The following is a 17,510-nucleotide window of genomic DNA, read 5'->3' as shown; positions in this document are numbered from 1 at the left end:
TGTTAACGAGCCTAAGCGTTGTAAAAAAGAAACGTTATCCGGTTTACATCCGGAATGTTTAACTGACCTAATTATATTGGTTTACCACTTTCCTAAATAACCTTTGTTACAAACATATTCCACCGTTATGAACAGGTTCATCAAGTTACACTGATAAAAAAATCGAGTTTTTATGAAAGTTCTGTACTTTTGTAGAATAAACAAGCAAAATAAAAAAAAATTCCACACTGCCACACTTAAAGCATTGGAAAATGTATTTACAGAAAATACGAAGTATAAAACATGAAGCAACCAACTGTAACAAAATCTGAAGAAAATGCAACTCACCAAAAAAGTAACAGGTTAGTCAAATACAAACATTAAAGCACCAAAAAGTGGATTCAATATAATATATAATGTATATGCCATGACGGAAGCAAGTAGAAACATTTAAGATGTTAAGGTAATGTGCATATATTTACACTGCAGTATAACATTAGTTACAAGCAGTGGCACGTTAGAGGTGATTTACAGGTACACAGCCGCACGTTACCTTGGCAAAGGATGGAAACATAGATCAACATGCGGGGGTTAACTTGAGGTAACAGTACATGCAGGTACCAAAGAATGTACTACAAAGTTTTGACTCAAGTCAATATTTCTGCCCTCTTTTTCTGATCGATAGTCCAGGAACATTTCCTTAAAAGCAAGAAAATCAGTAAAGGTTAAAAACATTTCAAAAATGTCTTCGGTTATTTCATCTTTGTGTGAATTCAAAGATGATGAAAACTTGCTCATTGAAAACCAGGGAATGCGCTGTTTCAATTCAGACTCCAAGTACTTTTCTATGATTGATGAGTATTCTTGAAAAATGTCAGTGTATATGAACTTGTTTTCTTCAGTGTCTTCAAACTCCAGATAGTATTTTTCCATAAAACCATGCTGGATCTCTTGAAATGTATCGCTCATGATAATTTCTTCAATTGTCCCAATAATGTCATCAAATCTTCTACTTTCTTCTGACATTTGATTTAATTCAACAGTAAACTCCATCTCTTCAACAGACATATCAATAGCTTCCATGTTGCAGTTATTAAATTCACTTTAACTTGAAGTAATGTTTACAAACTTCTGATAAGCTTTTAAAACAACAAAATCTATTAAAACAATGTTATTTAGAGCTTTATAAAGTAAAAAAAACTTCAAATTCAACTAGAAGGGTGGCTTAGCACATATTGCCCTTGCATATACACTATAACCTATTTTAAAACATAAATATATTTCCTATGCTTATTTTGTATTGGGTCCCATATTAGCCATCGTCTTTTATAACTTTAGTCGTTTCTGCAGGCAAAAACTCATGGGTCCCCACACATGCTGACACTGTTCAAAAACTCAGCCATTTTGGGGGGCTAGCGGGGTAAATACTGGGGTTATCAACAAAAACAAAGTGGGATGCACATCTACATGAATATATCTACCATCTGTGTAAATTTCAGCCAAGTCCATCAAACATTTGATGGAAAAAAGAGTCGGACGAACTTTGGGTAAACACACCCATTTTAGGGGGCAAGCGGGGTAAATACTGGGGTTATCAACAAAAACAAAGTGGGATGCACATCTACATAACTATATCTACCATCTGTGTAAATTTCAGCCAAATCCATCAAACATTTGATGGAAAAACGAGTCGGACAAACTTTGGGGGGGGAAATACCCATTTTAGGGGGCTAGCGGGGTAAATACTGGGGTTATTAACAAAAACAAAGTGGGATGCACATCTACATAACTATATCTACCATCTGTGTAAATTTCAGCCAAATCCATTAAACATTTAATGGAAAAACGAGTCGGACAAACTTTGGGAAGAAAAAAACAAAAAACAATTCGAGTAAAATCAATATGAGTCCCCTTCAGGGAAGGGGACCCATAATTATTAACTATCAACTGTATAACTAACAGAATCTGAACTTCTTAACAGTTTAAATAAGTTGTAAAATATGCTTATGCTTTCCATACATACATACCCAAACCTTGAAGAGCAAAACATTAAAACAGACTTTAAAATGCAGCATGTGATTAAGAAACCATTTTCTACTTTGCGAATGTAATAAAAAAGTGCTACCATAAATCTTTGTGCGATAAATATGGTAATGTGCACTATTTACATTGTAAATCTAAGTTTTGGCACGAATACACAAAACGCAAATTCAAATCCAGTCCCGATCAAAGTTGCCAACGATAACCACAACAAACATAGCAGATCTTTAACATCACAACGTTTCAGGAACCATAAACCAATTTTGTTTTCAAAGATCTAAAACAAAAAAATGAACAAGAAATTGGGCTCCAACGCTTTGTAATCAAATTAAATTGTTTGCGTTATTATTTTACCACCATAAAGAAATAATATTTTTTACTTTTTTCTGCTTTTTAGTTGCCATTATCTGTTTTCGTTCTGGGTTGCGTTAAAGTACCCGTACTTGTAAAAATAATGTAATTTTAACAACTACCGACGTGCGTTTTGTTCTTGGTAAAGAAAGACTAGAGGGCATTGTTTACTGCGGAAGCCTTTTATTTGAAGAAAATTGACGTAAAAACGTTGCACTCAATGTGAAGAAGTCTTCTGAAATCCCTTTGGAGTTACCGATCTCCGAATACGATGCAAGCTGTTGGTGTTCAGACACTTAAAACCACGTTTACAAGAAAGCTACTTTCAAAGCAAGCATCTGGAACTAAATTATGTATGTTAATAATTGATGTAACTATTGTATTTTTAAGTTTACTTTGCATACTAAAGTCACATTGCACCGTTTGCTTTACAATATACTTGTTAAACTACAAATTGTATGACATAGATTTTCAAGCGGCTTCAAAATCTTCTTCAAACAGAGATTACTTCAAGGACCCTGGGTAAAGTAGTATACAACCAACTTTTGTTTGTTAAACACAATAATTCAAAATTATTGTTTGTTTATTTAGTGCTCCAAAAGTCGCCGTATGTAAGGATGGTCAAACCATTGCCATGTATCACCCTGTTCCTGTAATTGACTATGACAAAACTATACCAATTTCCAGAGAAGACCCTCGTTATTCTGAACATCAAAACTTGGATGGTCTTGTTTTGTAAGTTTAACTGTCTTGCTTGGTAGTGTATTTACCTGTGTTATGACTTGTAGTCTCATGGGTCATGGTTGATATAAATTGGTCAGTGCTAAGTTTAATTACCACTGCTGTTTATCTTTCTGGTCAAGAATATGTTGGCACACCTAAAAAAGCATTACAAAAATGAATATTTTCAACATTGGAATGGTTTACATTTTGTGCAAATACCAGCTTTTTTAACACCCAAACAAATTGACTTTTTCAGACAAAAACTGAGGGAGAGTAACACAGCAGACAAACCTGTGCAGACCCCACGAGTGGAACATGGCTGGCCATTATATGATAAAGATGTCACACCTGCAGTAATGGAACTGGCTGAAATGTTTCACACAAGCAAGCATATGTGGTATGCCAAAGGCAGCAACAAAAACAGAAGAAGAAAACAAACTGTTAATCATCCATTTAATGAAAGATGACATTGTAAGGAAATTGAGTAGCACACTGAACCAGTTGGTTTGTAATGAACCACATAAAAAATCTATATGACAAATCTACATGGTAAAAATATTTTTGAATTTAATATACATCATTCACAACATCATGTTTAGTTCCCACACTGGAGTATTAGTAAAAAAAGATCTTTTTCATATTGCCATGAACATAAGCATTACTTTGCTTACTTGTCAACCATGTCTGTGTATTTTTCGCTCATTTTCAATAAAGTGTTGTTAATGTCATATAGCGTGTCTCAGGCTTAGGGAAAGATACTGTACTATTGTACTCTGAGGCTTGTCAACAACTTTGGGTACAACAAAAATCTGCACAAAGCACCGAAAGTACGTGTGACCAGCAAGCTTGTTCCGACTTTCACATTTTGGCAAATCAGCGGTCAAACATTTAAATGGTTTTCTAACTTTTTAAGCATGTGGAGCACAAAGAGACTATTACTGATCTAAACAAATAATTCGTCATTTAACGCTGAGCATACTGATGTTATTTTGCCATCTAACATATGTTCAAATTAAATGTAAGAGCTATTTCGCAATGCTTTGCTTCTTTGGTGTGGGTTTTATGGAAATTTGCGTTCATCGAAAGAAACCGCCAAATTGGCCGAGTGGTTAGCGCAACCACTTTGTGATCGGTTTCTAATCCTATCTCGGTCGCTTGTGTTTCCCTGAGCAAGAAATTTAAGCGGCTTTGCTCCAACCCACTGGTTAACGATGTGTTGAAAATTTGTAGGCAGCGATCACGACACTCATATATGACATATATGTAAATCATAACTTAGTACGCCAGGCCCATTGAAGGCGCCACACCGAATCAGCCGGACACCTAGCATTCACCACCGTATGACAAGGCGTAGGCTATAGAAAAATCCAGTCTGGGGATGGATTTTTTTTTATTCACGGGGTTCGAACCCAGGACACTCCCGGGAACGAATACCGATCAAGGTTTTTTTTATATGTCTTCCGCGACTCTTGCTCTACCAACTGAGATACGCAGACTCAGTGGCGAATCCGCCAAAAGTCGAATCACAAGCACCGTTACCTGCCTGGTATGCTGCACATGTCAGCTTCGTAGTAGGAGATCGCCAGTGTTACTGCTATAGATTTGTTTTTTTCCCAATCTTTAAGACTTTCATTTGTTATTTGTTTTTGTTGATTTGTTGATTTGTGTATTTTAGGCACAAATAAACATTGCAATATACGATCCGATACCCGATGGTGATTACATACAAAAGTGCGCAGACTTAACAACAACACAAAAAATATTAGGTCAAAATTACCAAACTGTTTTCTTTTAATTTCCTTGGCTCGCATTAAGCATCCAAGATCCCCTTTATGTTTCTTGATGTGGACGTTATACACTAATTGTAGGTAAATTTGTATTATAACCTGTAACAACTTTAAATCGTCTCTATATAATGTCGGTTTGTGTCCTTTTTAAACCAACAATATAAAATTATTTGGGTTGTTCACATGCAGACGCACTTTTTAACGTACTCGTGAAAACGGAACATGACATATGCATAGTGGCTCTTCCGGAAACTGACCTAAAACGCGAAGTTGTACATCAATCCTTGTAAGATCGGCAATGGCGTCCGGAGATCGGTTCGTGGAGTTGGAAAGACAGTTAATTAGGCTTGCTCACAAAGCTTTGCTCGAATACGGAACGAGCAGATAAAGAAGGAAGAGGAACCTGAAGAGTAAAGATTAAATTTCGACCACTCGAGGCATTTCAGAGAGGAGACGTGATGCTGATGCTAAGCAGAGGAGACTCAAAGCTGAGCGGAGAAGATGGGAACGGGAAGAAAGGATGCAGATTCGCGGTTTAGAACTGGCGATGATAAACCTAAATTGGAAGCTAAGTATCGCTGTGGAGGTAACGCGAGCAAGGTGGCAAATAATGCAGACAAGAATCCAGACCGGTCGACGTGCGTGCATGAGGTGGATGCAGTGGTGGGATTCAGCCAGGTTGCACCGGTGCTATAGAATCGTCTCACGAAAAATAATTGAGATCAGCGAACCGGTTAGCATTACTGGTTACTGTCAATGCACTTTTTGTAATATAACCGGCTGCGAAATATGACTTTTGTGATAGAACCGGCTGACAAAAAAATGAATCCCACCACAGGGTGGATGCCATAGACCAGGGGTGTTAAACTCGTGGGGGTTCGAGGGCCATATTGCAGTTTGGAAATAATGCCCCAAGGGCCGCATGTAATTTTAATCTATTTTTTACACTCAAATTTAACGCTTATTTTTAGTCAGAGGAACGGTTTTATTATCGTTTCCATTCATAACATATGAGTTTATTTATAAATTCAATTTCTGTAAATGTCTGTTTTAAATAATAACTTCACAAAAATGTAATATATTTAAGCTTAGATAATTATCTTACAAAATACTACAATTGTTGTTGAGTGTTTGAGGGTCGCATTAGAGGGCTCTGTGGGCCGCATGCGGCCCGCGGGCCGCGAGTTTGAAACCCCTGCCGTAGACAGGCGGTTGATTGATTCCGAAATCCACGGGGAAAACAATACTCAGGGTTGCCATACCGTCCTTATTTCTAAGATTTGTCATTATTTTGAAGGGCCGTGTCTTGGAAAAATGTATTGTCCTTATTTCTAAGAAATGTCCTTTAGTTTTGACTTGAGTCCTTATTTTGTCTTATTTTCAACAATTACAAGTCAAATCCCTGCTAATGAAAAGTAAATCTAAACCTGTCATGAGATACACAAAGTATTTTCTACAAACAAGGAGTTCCTGGAATAGATTCTTTCTGTCAAAAATAATGGCATGTGATATATCATGGTTCGTATATAAGCAAAGATTTGTTCAAAAACGTTTGTTTAGTTTCAAACAAAAATTTAGTTTTTTGGTTGTCCTTATTTTGGGGTCCATGTCGATGGCAACCCTGACAATACTGTTTCGTCACAATTTCGTCACAATGCTGTATTTTTAGTCTGCATCTGGTAAGCCGAATCGTCATTTATATATACGGCTTCAATCAAAAAAAAGCCACAAACTCCAAATAAATTTTGTCTTCATCACCAAAGTTTAGAGTGACATGTACGTACGTAAGTATATGCATGCTCATATATTTTGTTCATACAATAGAAAAAATAGTACATGTATGTAGGCTAGCCTGCGCATATACAGCAAGCGTTCTGACAATCAAGACAAAAAATGTTTGCAATGCTGGGTGCATATGGGTGTGTGACTGAGCCTGCCTCGGTGACGCCTTAAAGGGCAGCTGCAGTGTAAAGGGCATCTGCAGTGTAAACTATAATATTTATAACAAATTGTTTGGTAAGTCTGATCGTTGCATCTCAATAACAGCTGACTGATTAACAGCCACACAGAGTGTCTCTTTTTTGTATTCTTGAGTAGGCGAATTAACAGCAATAAATTTCAACAATTTCACATTCAAAAATTTCGCCATAGAAACCTCTCTCCTTTCAAATAGAAAGGAAAACATCTTATTTGTAGTCGAGTTCAACACTAACCCTTTTTCCTTTTAGTAACAGAATGTATTTTATGGCAAATATGTAATTTTATAAAGTCATAGTGCTCTCTAACCGAGCTGCTGTGTCCTACTTTAAACTTGAACCGGAAACGACAGTATAAACAGGAGGATTTGTATGTGCAATGATGAGCAAATACCTTATTTTGCGCAGAACATTCTAAATGAGCAAAATGACTTAATATTTCTTAGCTATTGAACGAACGGGAATGTTAGATCTTTGAAAACTTATTGTGAAGAGTGAAGTTTAAATCCATTTCCCATCGTTCTATGAAACGCTTTTGCACGAAAATGCAACCGTTAATGTAAACATTGTACACAATAACATGATGACCGCTACAGGTGGAAATCGGTGTCAAGCGACGTTTTGTGATGCCTACATACTAAATTCATCGTCAATAATTATATAAATAGTAAATACGACAGACAATAAAACGTTACGTGCGTACAAAGGCACGTTAGCCTGTATTGTTTTGTGAGGGTTCGTTCGTTGCCAAAGACGGAAAGGGAGTGATTGAGAATTGCTTTATTCTTGTTTTTCCTAAGTAAGAAAAAAATTTAACTGGTTGGTTAACTTGGTTTTTAAAGCCTATTTTTCCTAGATTTTGTTGCCTACTGTCAAAAAGAGTACAAACTGAGACATTTTAGTTTTTTTGCGAATTGAGAAGTAAATTTTCTGCTTCACGACCCACCCGCAACACCGGGAAATTTCGTCTTCTTTACAAAGTATGTGTTGGCAAACTTACCGAAGAGATTAACATGCCCGAAAACAGGTGCCTACATGGTGTCATCTGACGTCATCTGTATTTCCCCACATTCCTTCAAGGTCTGTTGTTCAACGAGCCGTATCGCACTGTGTGACGTAACAAATTGCCTAGTGGCGGATAATACCTCTTCACTCGATTGGATTGAAATTATTGAATTGATAGTTAGGTAAAGTTGAGGCAGGCAATTATAATGTGATAGCGGGTAAATACTGCCAGGTACAACTTTGTTGTGGTATGACTGGTTCTTACGAACTCAAGTCCATCAGTGTTGTAATCGGTTAGGAACTTGTTTTGCTAGCATACTGTGCAGTTAAGTTAACCGTTAATGGTTAACTTAAGGCCAACCGTAACGTAACATTACGCTGGGTCAGTTGAAAATACAAATTGATATTAATGAGTTAGCGAAAGTTGGTATTGTTAAAACAAACTTTGCCCAAATTATAGAGGCAGATTTTCAAAAACAGTTTGGGAAAGAATATTTAGTTGAGCACATTTTCATCCGTTTAAAAACAAAATGATGTGTTGTGTACCAATCATATTAAAGATTTTAGTTTGCTGGAGTATACAACTTTTATTTCTTCATTAATCTCAAAATGGTTTTAATAGCAAGGTGAACTGTTTTTAAGGTAACCAGCCATTATTCTTGTAGCTTGATAGGATCACCAAGCTACATTCTAGAATATTCATTTAACAATGTATTACAAAACCTAACATTAACATAAAAAGATAAAATCATGGAAGATGGGTCAACATTTCTATGGGACTGCCCAGCACCCAACGAGGAACCAGCAGCAAGTATAGAATCAAATTCATTCCATGAAGATGTTGAGGATTTATTTAAAGGTGAAGGTTTTGTAGATTTACGTTTGTCTCCGATTAAGAATGATTTTTAGCTTTAAAAACTGTCATAAAAAATAGTTTTGTTGTAAGTTTTACACTGGTTGGTGTCGGAGGGACTTTCTATTTTAGACACAAATAGTTTCCCAGTCCCAACAGCAAAATCCCATTTTTATATTTTTGCTGAACAAAACTTACCTCTGTTCCACAATTCTGTATTTTAGTGTTTTTTTCCCTTTTGTTTCGTGGCAGTTTTGATTTTATAAAAATACAAATGATCATTGGTCGTAAAACAAAATGGTAATCAGTTTTAATTAGTAGTCATCTTGAACAATGATTTACATTCAGAACTTCATGGGATATCAGTAGAAGAACTGGAAGTGGAATTACGAAGAAAAGAAAAGGAACTTTATCTATGCAGTAAATTGGGATTATTTCTCGCTCAGGAAGTAGATGAACTTGTTTCGCAGAGAAGAGGAATTGTATCTGATCACACTAGAGTATTGTTAGAACTGCAGGAGTACCGTGATTCAAGAAGAAGTTATCTGGATGTTAGTGATGGTGCTTCGGAGCGTGCAGGAGCAAGCAATAAAGGAGGAAATTCAGCATCTTCTTCTCCAGACCTTCCAAGAAATGATATTGACGGACCATTGGTTGATGGAAAAATATCTTCTCTTCATTCACAGGTAGTTTAAAACTGACATGCAAAGTATGTTTTTCTGTTAATCTGGGAAAAACACTAATTATTTATGCTCAAACCTGCGATACCACTATTTACTATTGTTTGGTGGTGGATTTACGCAGTTTGGGAGATTGTTTGTGTTTTTGTGTCTGGTTTGCAACCATATTCAAACAATCAAACAAGAAGCTGCATTCATCATTTACTTCCTGTGTTAATTATTTCATAGATAAGACTATACATTTGGAAGATTTGTATGTACTTTACTCTGTATTGCTACTACTTATAATCAATAGAGATTGTCTCAGGAGGGCAAAGGCAATAAAATTAATTAACTCAATCATTTTGGCCCAAGGCAATCATTAAAGCTAACATATGCTAAGCGTCTGCACATTAACTTATATCATACTTCTAACTAACACATACTGAAATACAAAAACTAATACTTTTGATATGTTTTCATTGAAGTTCACATATCATTGACATGTAAAACTCAATTCAGCAGTTGAAAGCAAGTTATGCGAGTTTAAAAACTGTTTTGTTATTACTATAGATGTTTAATTATGACAAGGCAATGTCACATTTGTCAAGTCATAAACTGCAGTCAAGATTGCAACGCCATGCCAAACTTCCCATGCGCAGAAATAACCCATTGGCAATCCCAAAGTCTTTAACATGTCATGTAGAGCAACTGGTGTGTAATAACAAAATAATGTTATCTTTTTTGGAATGCAATTTATTTACTTTTGCCTGGGAATGTTGTTTTTGTTTTGCATGACATGGTTTCTGCATATTTGTACATGACATTTGCACAAACTACATTTGAAACCAGTTTAACCACTTAAATTATGATGAGCAGTGGAACAAGTATTTCAGTAATGCTGTGGTTTTTCTGAGGGCATTCAAATTGCACTTAAAATTGGTTTAGTGCCTGAGGCGTACCCTTATCTGACAGTGGATATCGATTCAGCTATCGGTGACATTTACCATTTTGAATCTTCACAATATGCAAATAACATCAATTCATTTTTTCTCCAGTAATTTCTTTTGGGCTTTTTTAAAAATTAGGATAATATGACAGTTATGCATTATGGTGCATTATGTCGGCCTGCAACTTTCAATTTAAGGGATAAATTACTAATTTAATGGTTGTACGTATATTGCAATGGAATATGATATGATTGTTTTAATGTTTCTGTAACTATTTCTAGAACAATGAGGCATTTTTCTCAAAACTACACCGGACAGCGTCACTGGACAGTAGCCTTGATGCAATCAGCAATGCTGGCTCCACCATGACCACAGCCTCTACTCGTGACCTCCAAAATGACCTTGACCTTGTGCAGGAGTCACATGACAAGATAACAAAACTTGAAGTACAATTGGATGTAAGTCAAACAACAGATCATTAAATGACTTTTGTATGACCATGTAGTTATGAGTGCATGACTGTTTATTGTTTTTGGTTGGCTAACTTCCTCTTGAACACTAACTATCACATGTTCTTCTGGCAGTGATGTAAACATCCCTTTATTTTCCACTAATGCTGTACAACATGAAGGTAATATATAGCACATTTTAACAGACCACAAGAGCAAAATATCGCTCCCTTATGACTACATATTCCCACAAACTAAAGGAAATGTCAAGACAGCTAGGTTCCAGTGTTGGAAAGGCCAGGCCATATTTTGAAGCTGTCAAAAAGGCCAAAAAGGTACATATGGAAAACCAACAAAACAAGGCACAATATAAATGGCTTATTTTTCTACAGTGTCAGATTGCAACTCAGCAAGCTGCCATGGAATACAAGCGTGCTGTCAATTTGCACAAGGCTGCCCGTGACATGGTTCGGGTGGCAGAGGAACGTGTTATATCATCATGTGACAAACTCGACCCAACCTGGCAGGAAATGTTAAACCAGGCCAACCTAAAGGTACAAAGGATTTGACACAATTATTAAAAACTTACATAGTTAGGCACGGATAGGAATTATAAAAAATGTACATTTTATGGGTACATCTTATGTATGTAAAATATATCATGATTCATGACTATTTAAAACTTCATTATGGGTCCCCTTCCCTGAAGGGGACACATATATATTGTTTTTGTCCGTATTTTTTTTTCTTTTTTCTGTCTAACGCTGGTTTGTTAAACGCGTTTGGTCAATAAAGAGTGCTCCAAACTTATTAAAATTTGGACAGATGTTACATATTAATCCAAATTTGATCCTCCTGAAGTTTGACCCCGAATAACCCAGCGGTTCACCCACAGGCCCCCAAAACGTATTTTTAAAAAAACGGGTATACTTACTAAAGTACAGCATCTCTGAGTGATATGCTTTGTTGTTTAGTGTAATATAAGGTATTTCAAAGAATTTTGTATCTTTTTTTCGATTCACCCCTTAAACCCCCAAATATTCATTTCTGTCTAACGCTGGTTTGTTAAATGCGCTTGGTCAAGAAAGAGTGCTTTAAATTTATTCAAATTTACACAGATGTTAGTTATTAATCCAAATTTGATCCTCCTAAAGTTTGACCCCAAATGACCCAGCGGTTCACCCACAGGCCCCCAAAACGAAAAAAATTAAAATGGCTGTACTGACCCAAGTACATAATCTGAGGGTTTCATGCTTTGTTGGTGGGTGCAATTTAAGGTATTCTAAAGAATTTTGTAATTTTTTATTGGATTCGCCTATTTTACCCCTTAAACCCCCAAATAATAAGTTTTAGGCAAACATACAAGCCCTAATGTGCTGAAATGTTAAACAATTGTTTGCAGTAGGTTATTCGTTCAGTATTTAAAATTTTGCCATAATCGGCCAAATAGTCCATAACATGTGTACACTGTCAGTCAGATAGAAGTCTCAACTCTCAAGGGAGTAATTCACTTGTTTACGATTAAGGCGGGTGAATGCAGCGGGAGTGCTCAGCTTGACGTCCGGACGGGACGTTTTACGAGACAGTCAAGACAGTCGTGTCTGTGATTAGAAATCAGCTGTTTTTGCGCAGCTATGCTATGTCGTTTTTTTAACTTATCAAGCACATTTTCAGTTGTGAAAAATTGTGTTTAAAAACTGACCTTGAACGACAATATCAAGGTCAAAGCATGAGATTAAATTAAAAGTATTTTTCCCTTACTTATTTACTGTTTTTTGTAATTATATGACAATAATGATGCAAAAAGAATACGGGCAAAACTTTTAAAGTTGGGCTATTGTCAAAGTTTTTTCTTAAGAATCTAAAAATAACCAGGACGTTTGTTTACCATAAATCCGCACAAACGCGCGTGTGGGGACCCATTAGTTTTTGCTTGCAAAAACAATCATATGTGTAGATCGAATGATGTGTATAGTAAATTGGTAAATCGTATAGAATATATAAAATGGAAGTATATCAGAAAGCCACCTTTCTAGTGTAATAATGCTTTACCGTACCAAAATTTTTCCGTATGAATGCATGTGAAAGCTAAATTTAAGTAAAACAAAACAACTTTGTGTTTGTAGGTGAATGATGCTTCTAAAGAGAAGAACAGGGTTCACCAAGAACACATGAAAGCTGCCAAAGCTTTTCAGTCTGCCGAGGATAAGAAAACAGACTTACAGACAAAGCTACAGAGAAGTGTTATCAAATCAAAACCTTACTTCGAAATACAAAAGGAGTTTCAGGCTAAACTTGAGGTACGACTCGTTTTAAAAACAAACTTCTTTAAATTGATTGAAATTGTTGTGCTCGCCCTTTTTTGTCTATCATTTTTGGGCAACAAATTCACACTTTTTACATCAATCTTTGATGGACTAAGAACAGGTGATGTATCCCTTCATATCACTGATGATGACATGAGCATTTGCCGAACTGTTTGAACAATAAAGCATTTCACTTTTTACATCTATTGGGGTGTTAGTTTCACTATCAAACTTCTGTCAGTTTTGATGCTATCTGACAAAGTTGCAGGCTTTAACATTAAATGTCCTAAACAAAGTAGAGCAACTCTTATCACAATAATGGATTATTATTTTTTTATGAAACTATTTTACACCCATTCATTTGTTGCAGGCTGTTACCAAGAAGTTGAATATATTGGAATTGCGACTCCTGGAAGCTAGACAAAATTACAGCCACTTTCTCACAAGACTGCGAAAGTCTGGCAGTGAAACAAAACCATCAAAAGCAATTAAATCTCTCTCAGAAAGAGGAATGGGCGTTGGTGCTGAAAATCCATTGGGGCTACCCAGTGCTGCTGGAGAAACACTTCCCAAGCCAGCTTTGGAGTTTCTGGAAAAAGAGTCGATACCAGATGGAAACTCAAAGGCAAATAGTGATGAAATGTCAGGTGATTTGGGGACTTCAAGAAAAACCAAACTGCACTACAGCCCATATGATTTACTGTATTTAAGTGAGATCCATTCAGACTCAGGAAGCAATTATGACAGTGAAGACGACAATGGTTACATTCAAGATTTTTAATGCAGACTGCAAAATTTGCTATATTTTAGCTTGGTGACTGAAAGCTTGTGTTATATGACTTTTACAGTGACTGTTTAGAATTCACAACAGCATTTTGTTTTGTTTTAGCTTGTAGGGAACTGTCCTTTATTTTCTTGTCTCTGCACTTATCATTAAGCCAGAGTTACTAACATTCCTTGTGTTTTTCAGAGGCTTTTTACATGGTTATGATCAAAATTACATTTACTGTTACACAATTGCTTTTAAATGAAGATGGATTTTGCATTATATATATTGCCGCTTTCCACATCTCTAGGCTAATTCATCTTTGCAGTCTTGTATTACAGCAGTAATTTTCTTTCAACATATGTAGCGTTGAAAATTACCACACTGTGCAAAATATTCTTGTATACAACATACCATTTAGTGATGGGTGCCTTTTCTACTGTACATTTGTGTGTTTTACAGCTAATAGTTCCATATCACCCACAACTTGTTTGTTATCCCTACACAACCCAGTCTTCCTGGATATCTTGCCAGACAAATGTCTTCCCATTTCGTCAACTACCTATGCTTATTACACAAAGTGGTGTTATGTCATATGCATGTTGTTGTAGTCTTATTTACTCATTACACATAGTTTATTTCCTATCTATACATCTCCTCAAACCACAATGCTCATTTACAGGGATGTTCTTTTCATTAAGCTAAGGTCAAATGCAATTCACACCAATTAATCATTTTATTGTAATTTAGTTGACAACTCACAAAAAGACAAAAGGCGATGAAAGGCACATCCCTAAGAGATACTGGATAGACTTGCCAAGTGTTCAGTTATTAAATATATTTGTATATGCTCCTAAATACACTATCTATACATTAACATGTGCGTCTAAATGAACAGTTTGATGTGTGTAGTACAGCAAACCATGAGCACAGATCTAAAAATTGGATCAAGCCATCCAATATAATCTGATTTGGATTTAACTTCACACAGGGGCAAACTTGTTTCATATTTATTTCACTTCAGTAAACCAAAATGCTGTGCTAGTTCCAGATTTTTTGAAAAACTTTGGGCTCAGGCCAGCCAACAGTTCCACATGTGCACTGTAATTTTAGGCAATAGTAAAATGCTACTGTTCAGCAGTATTTACCCCGTGTCTATAATAATAGGGCCAAAAAGAATCATTCTTGTAATTTCATAAAAAAGTTTGGGTTGTATATGTGGAGGAAAAATTGTGACATGTAAAAGATACTGTAATCAACTTGTCATTAGTTGTGTTTTTAAGATCCCAGTCTGCAGAACATGGCAGTTCCCGACGAGATCTCTGGCATGCAGGACCAATGTGGCCCAAAAATTTGCTTACAAAAGTGATAGGGGCCAAGGCATCACAACCTAATGCCTTTGGGGCAAACTTTTTCGAGTGCAACCCAAAAAAAAATGGTATGCAAAACATCAACGCCAAAAAATGCTCAATATATCATGAAATTTCACTTGGGCCGATATCCACCTTATTTGCAGGGTGCACTAGTGATAAACAAGTGTCAGCAAATTCCAAAAATATGGGTTCATGCATTAGACTGTCAAGCATGGTTCGTTTATTTTCATCTTCGTCAAGAGCTTTGATCAATGTTCTTAGATGTGGATTTTTTAAGATCTGAACAAGATTTTTAGAAGTTCGCAAATTTTGCAATTTCTCTACAGTCAGCAAATTATCTTCTTCCAAATCAGGACTTTCAGGTTGAGGTAGAACTTTCTCTTCTGTTTCAGTAGGTTTTTTTGTACATTCAGTTTGATGGTCTTTAAAGCAGGCAACAGAGCAATACAGGGACAGACACGTAGGACATTTGTATTTGTGAATAACAGCCTTGCAGATATGACACAGATCTTGGGTTTTCATGATCTAATTAAAAGTTTTTATCCTTATTGATCTAAACAATGCGTACAAGTTTAAAATATACATACATTGTTGCTTTAAAATAAAGTTATACCCTGTAACCCAATATTATTCCCGAGTGCAACATTTAACAGTAATAGTCAGACCAGTTAAAGACAGCAAACAAACAGTAGTCAGTATACTGTATACACTACACACAAATCTAACTCCACCTTCTATACGTCGAAAACAAATCAAAACAAAAACGTGCGTTCCTGCAGTATCCCTTGCACTCATGCGAATTTTAAGCAAAGTATATTTTTAAGCATGTGAAATATTATTTAAAATGAAATAAAACTTACCAAGTCACACATGATTTTAAACCAGCCCTTTACTAGTACTAAATAAAATTAAATTTGAAGAGAGAAAAATATTCAAATTCTTTGTTTTGTAAATATTGGAGACGATCTGCGTAAGTTTACGGAAACACTGTCAACAAATCGTTCATGCTTTCAGTTATAATCTGTGCAATCTAGTGTTTTTGTGTAGAAGTAGAGGGTGGTATGGACAAATCAAAGTTTATAAATTTGGCTCTGGCATTTGGGAAAGTTGTTTACAAACCTTTACCCAACCGTGCTCGCGTTCAAGTTGCGCTGAACAGATTAAATGAAATACTGTTGGTGGTACGTTGGATTTGTATAGCACTGCAGTTTATATTGTTAAAACCAGCTGTAACTTTTTTTCCATTTTCAGTATATTCGTGAAACCCACACCCTTGATGTCCATGATCAGAGTGGGAAATCTAGACCTGGAGATCTTGTGCTTTTGAAAAAGTTTAATGATCCTGAATTCAAGTTTGAAACTCACACAATTAAGGAAATTGTTTTTCCTGTTGGTGCAGTTGTTGACCCCATTACTGGTTTGCGTGTTCACAGAGACGAGTATGATATTTATTATTATTTTTTTCATTATATTGTAGGAACACTGTGTCACGTTGATATGTTTACTATTTTGTTGAAGCGATATGGACCAAATCTTTGCATCTTGTTTACAAGAATGGGTCATATTTTTTGAAATAATGTGAGCATATTTTTTAGATATCTTTATGATGCAAAACCATTGGATGAAGATACTTTACATGAACTAAGTCAAAGTGCAAAAGACTATGAATTTACTCCAAGACATTTGTATGAAATTAAAGAAAAAGATCTTTCGAGAAAGGAATTCCTTGGTGAAAGTCAGAAGAATTTGAAAAAAGGTTGATTGAATCCCACCACTGTGTGTGCTATAGCCCTAGTTATGTTCATTGGAACAGTTCTGAATTGAAGAAGGAATGTTTTGGCTTATGACATTAAACATTACCCCAAGGATAAACTTTTCTATGGAAGTATATGGAAGTTTGGTTTATTCAAGCTTGTTTATGTTGAATTTTACAGGTTAAAAATTCAGTTTTCCTACTGTCTTAAAAACGTTGTGTTCATAATATCTGGCAATGAACAATGCATAATGTTGAGCACCAGTTTGTGTATTTGTTGATTTTAGTATATATGGCCAATGTCTTGAAAAGTTTTCTGATAAGTGTTTACACCCGGAACCCACAAACGCCACACGTGGCAGTATTCAGTTGTTTGTCAGTGTGGTTACGACTCGTCACGCCACCAAACGGATGAAATTGCAAGGAACCGAAGCTTGTGGCTATTACCTATAAAATGGAAATATAGATGTTTTGACAATTTTGCGATTTGTTTCTTATTTTCATAGTCAAGCCATCACACAAAACGAGCGTTTTAGTTTT

The 17,510-nt window shown here is 35.9% G+C and overlaps 5 protein-coding genes across 6 annotated transcripts; 3 read left to right on the top strand and 2 right to left on the bottom strand.

Moving 5' to 3' along the window:
• Positions 1-236: 236 nt before the first annotated feature.
• On the bottom strand, positions 237-1,158 carry LOC145215162 (ADP-ribosylation factor-like protein 2-binding protein). Its single transcript, XM_080083820.1, has one exon. The coding sequence runs from the start codon at positions 1,060-1,062 to the stop codon at positions 571-573; it is 492 nt and encodes a 163-aa protein (XP_079939946.1). The 5' UTR covers positions 1,063-1,158; the 3' UTR covers positions 237-570.
• A 1,328-nt stretch (positions 1,159-2,486) lies between these two features.
• Positions 2,487-3,821, top strand: LOC145213830 (large ribosomal subunit protein mL42-like). The gene is made up of 4 exons (XM_080082236.1): positions 2,487-2,723; positions 2,838-2,892; positions 2,962-3,105; positions 3,350-3,821. The coding sequence occupies exons 1-4, from the start codon at positions 2,642-2,644 to the stop codon at positions 3,558-3,560; spliced, it is 492 nt and encodes a 163-aa protein (XP_079938362.1). The 5' UTR covers positions 2,487-2,641; the 3' UTR covers positions 3,561-3,821.
• Positions 3,822-8,477: 4,656 nt separating this feature from the next.
• LOC145214644 (SH3 domain-binding protein 5-like) lies at positions 8,478-14,721 on the top strand. Of its 2 annotated transcripts, XM_080083208.1 has the most exons (8): positions 8,478-8,720; positions 9,063-9,400; positions 9,947-10,087; positions 10,605-10,781; positions 10,979-11,107; positions 11,165-11,326; positions 12,899-13,072; positions 13,449-14,721. In XM_080083208.1, the coding sequence occupies exons 1-8, from the start codon at positions 8,612-8,614 to the stop codon at positions 13,857-13,859; spliced, it is 1,641 nt and encodes a 546-aa protein (XP_079939334.1). In that variant the 5' UTR covers positions 8,478-8,611; the 3' UTR covers positions 13,860-14,721. The 2 variants fall into 2 exon arrangements, with proteins under 2 accessions (XP_079939334.1, XP_079939335.1); XM_080083209.1 differs by lacking the exon at positions 9,947-10,087 and having other exon boundaries at positions 8,480-8,720.
• LOC145214646 (zinc finger HIT domain-containing protein 3-like) lies at positions 14,562-15,800 on the bottom strand. The gene has a single exon (XM_080083211.1). The coding sequence runs from the start codon at positions 15,737-15,739 to the stop codon at positions 15,320-15,322; it is 420 nt and encodes a 139-aa protein (XP_079939337.1). The 5' UTR covers positions 15,740-15,800; the 3' UTR covers positions 14,562-15,319.
• Positions 15,801-16,190: 390 nt separating this feature from the next.
• LOC145214645 (small ribosomal subunit protein uS17m-like) lies at positions 16,191-17,453 on the top strand. The gene is made up of 3 exons (XM_080083210.1): positions 16,191-16,398; positions 16,469-16,656; positions 16,813-17,453. Exons 1-3 carry the CDS (start codon positions 16,279-16,281, stop codon positions 16,976-16,978), a joined length of 474 nt encoding a protein of 157 aa, XP_079939336.1. The 5' UTR covers positions 16,191-16,278; the 3' UTR covers positions 16,979-17,453.
• Positions 17,454-17,510: the final 57 nt, after the last annotated feature.

This window comes from Phallusia mammillata, chromosome 2 (assembly GCF_965637545.1).
Source record: "Phallusia mammillata chromosome 2, kaPhaMamm4.hap1.1, whole genome shotgun sequence".
Lineage (NCBI taxonomy): Eukaryota > Metazoa > Chordata > Ascidiacea > Phlebobranchia > Ascidiidae > Phallusia > Phallusia mammillata.
The sequence above is the reverse complement of the archived record's forward strand: the minus strand, read 5'-3'. Positions and strand labels throughout refer to the sequence as shown.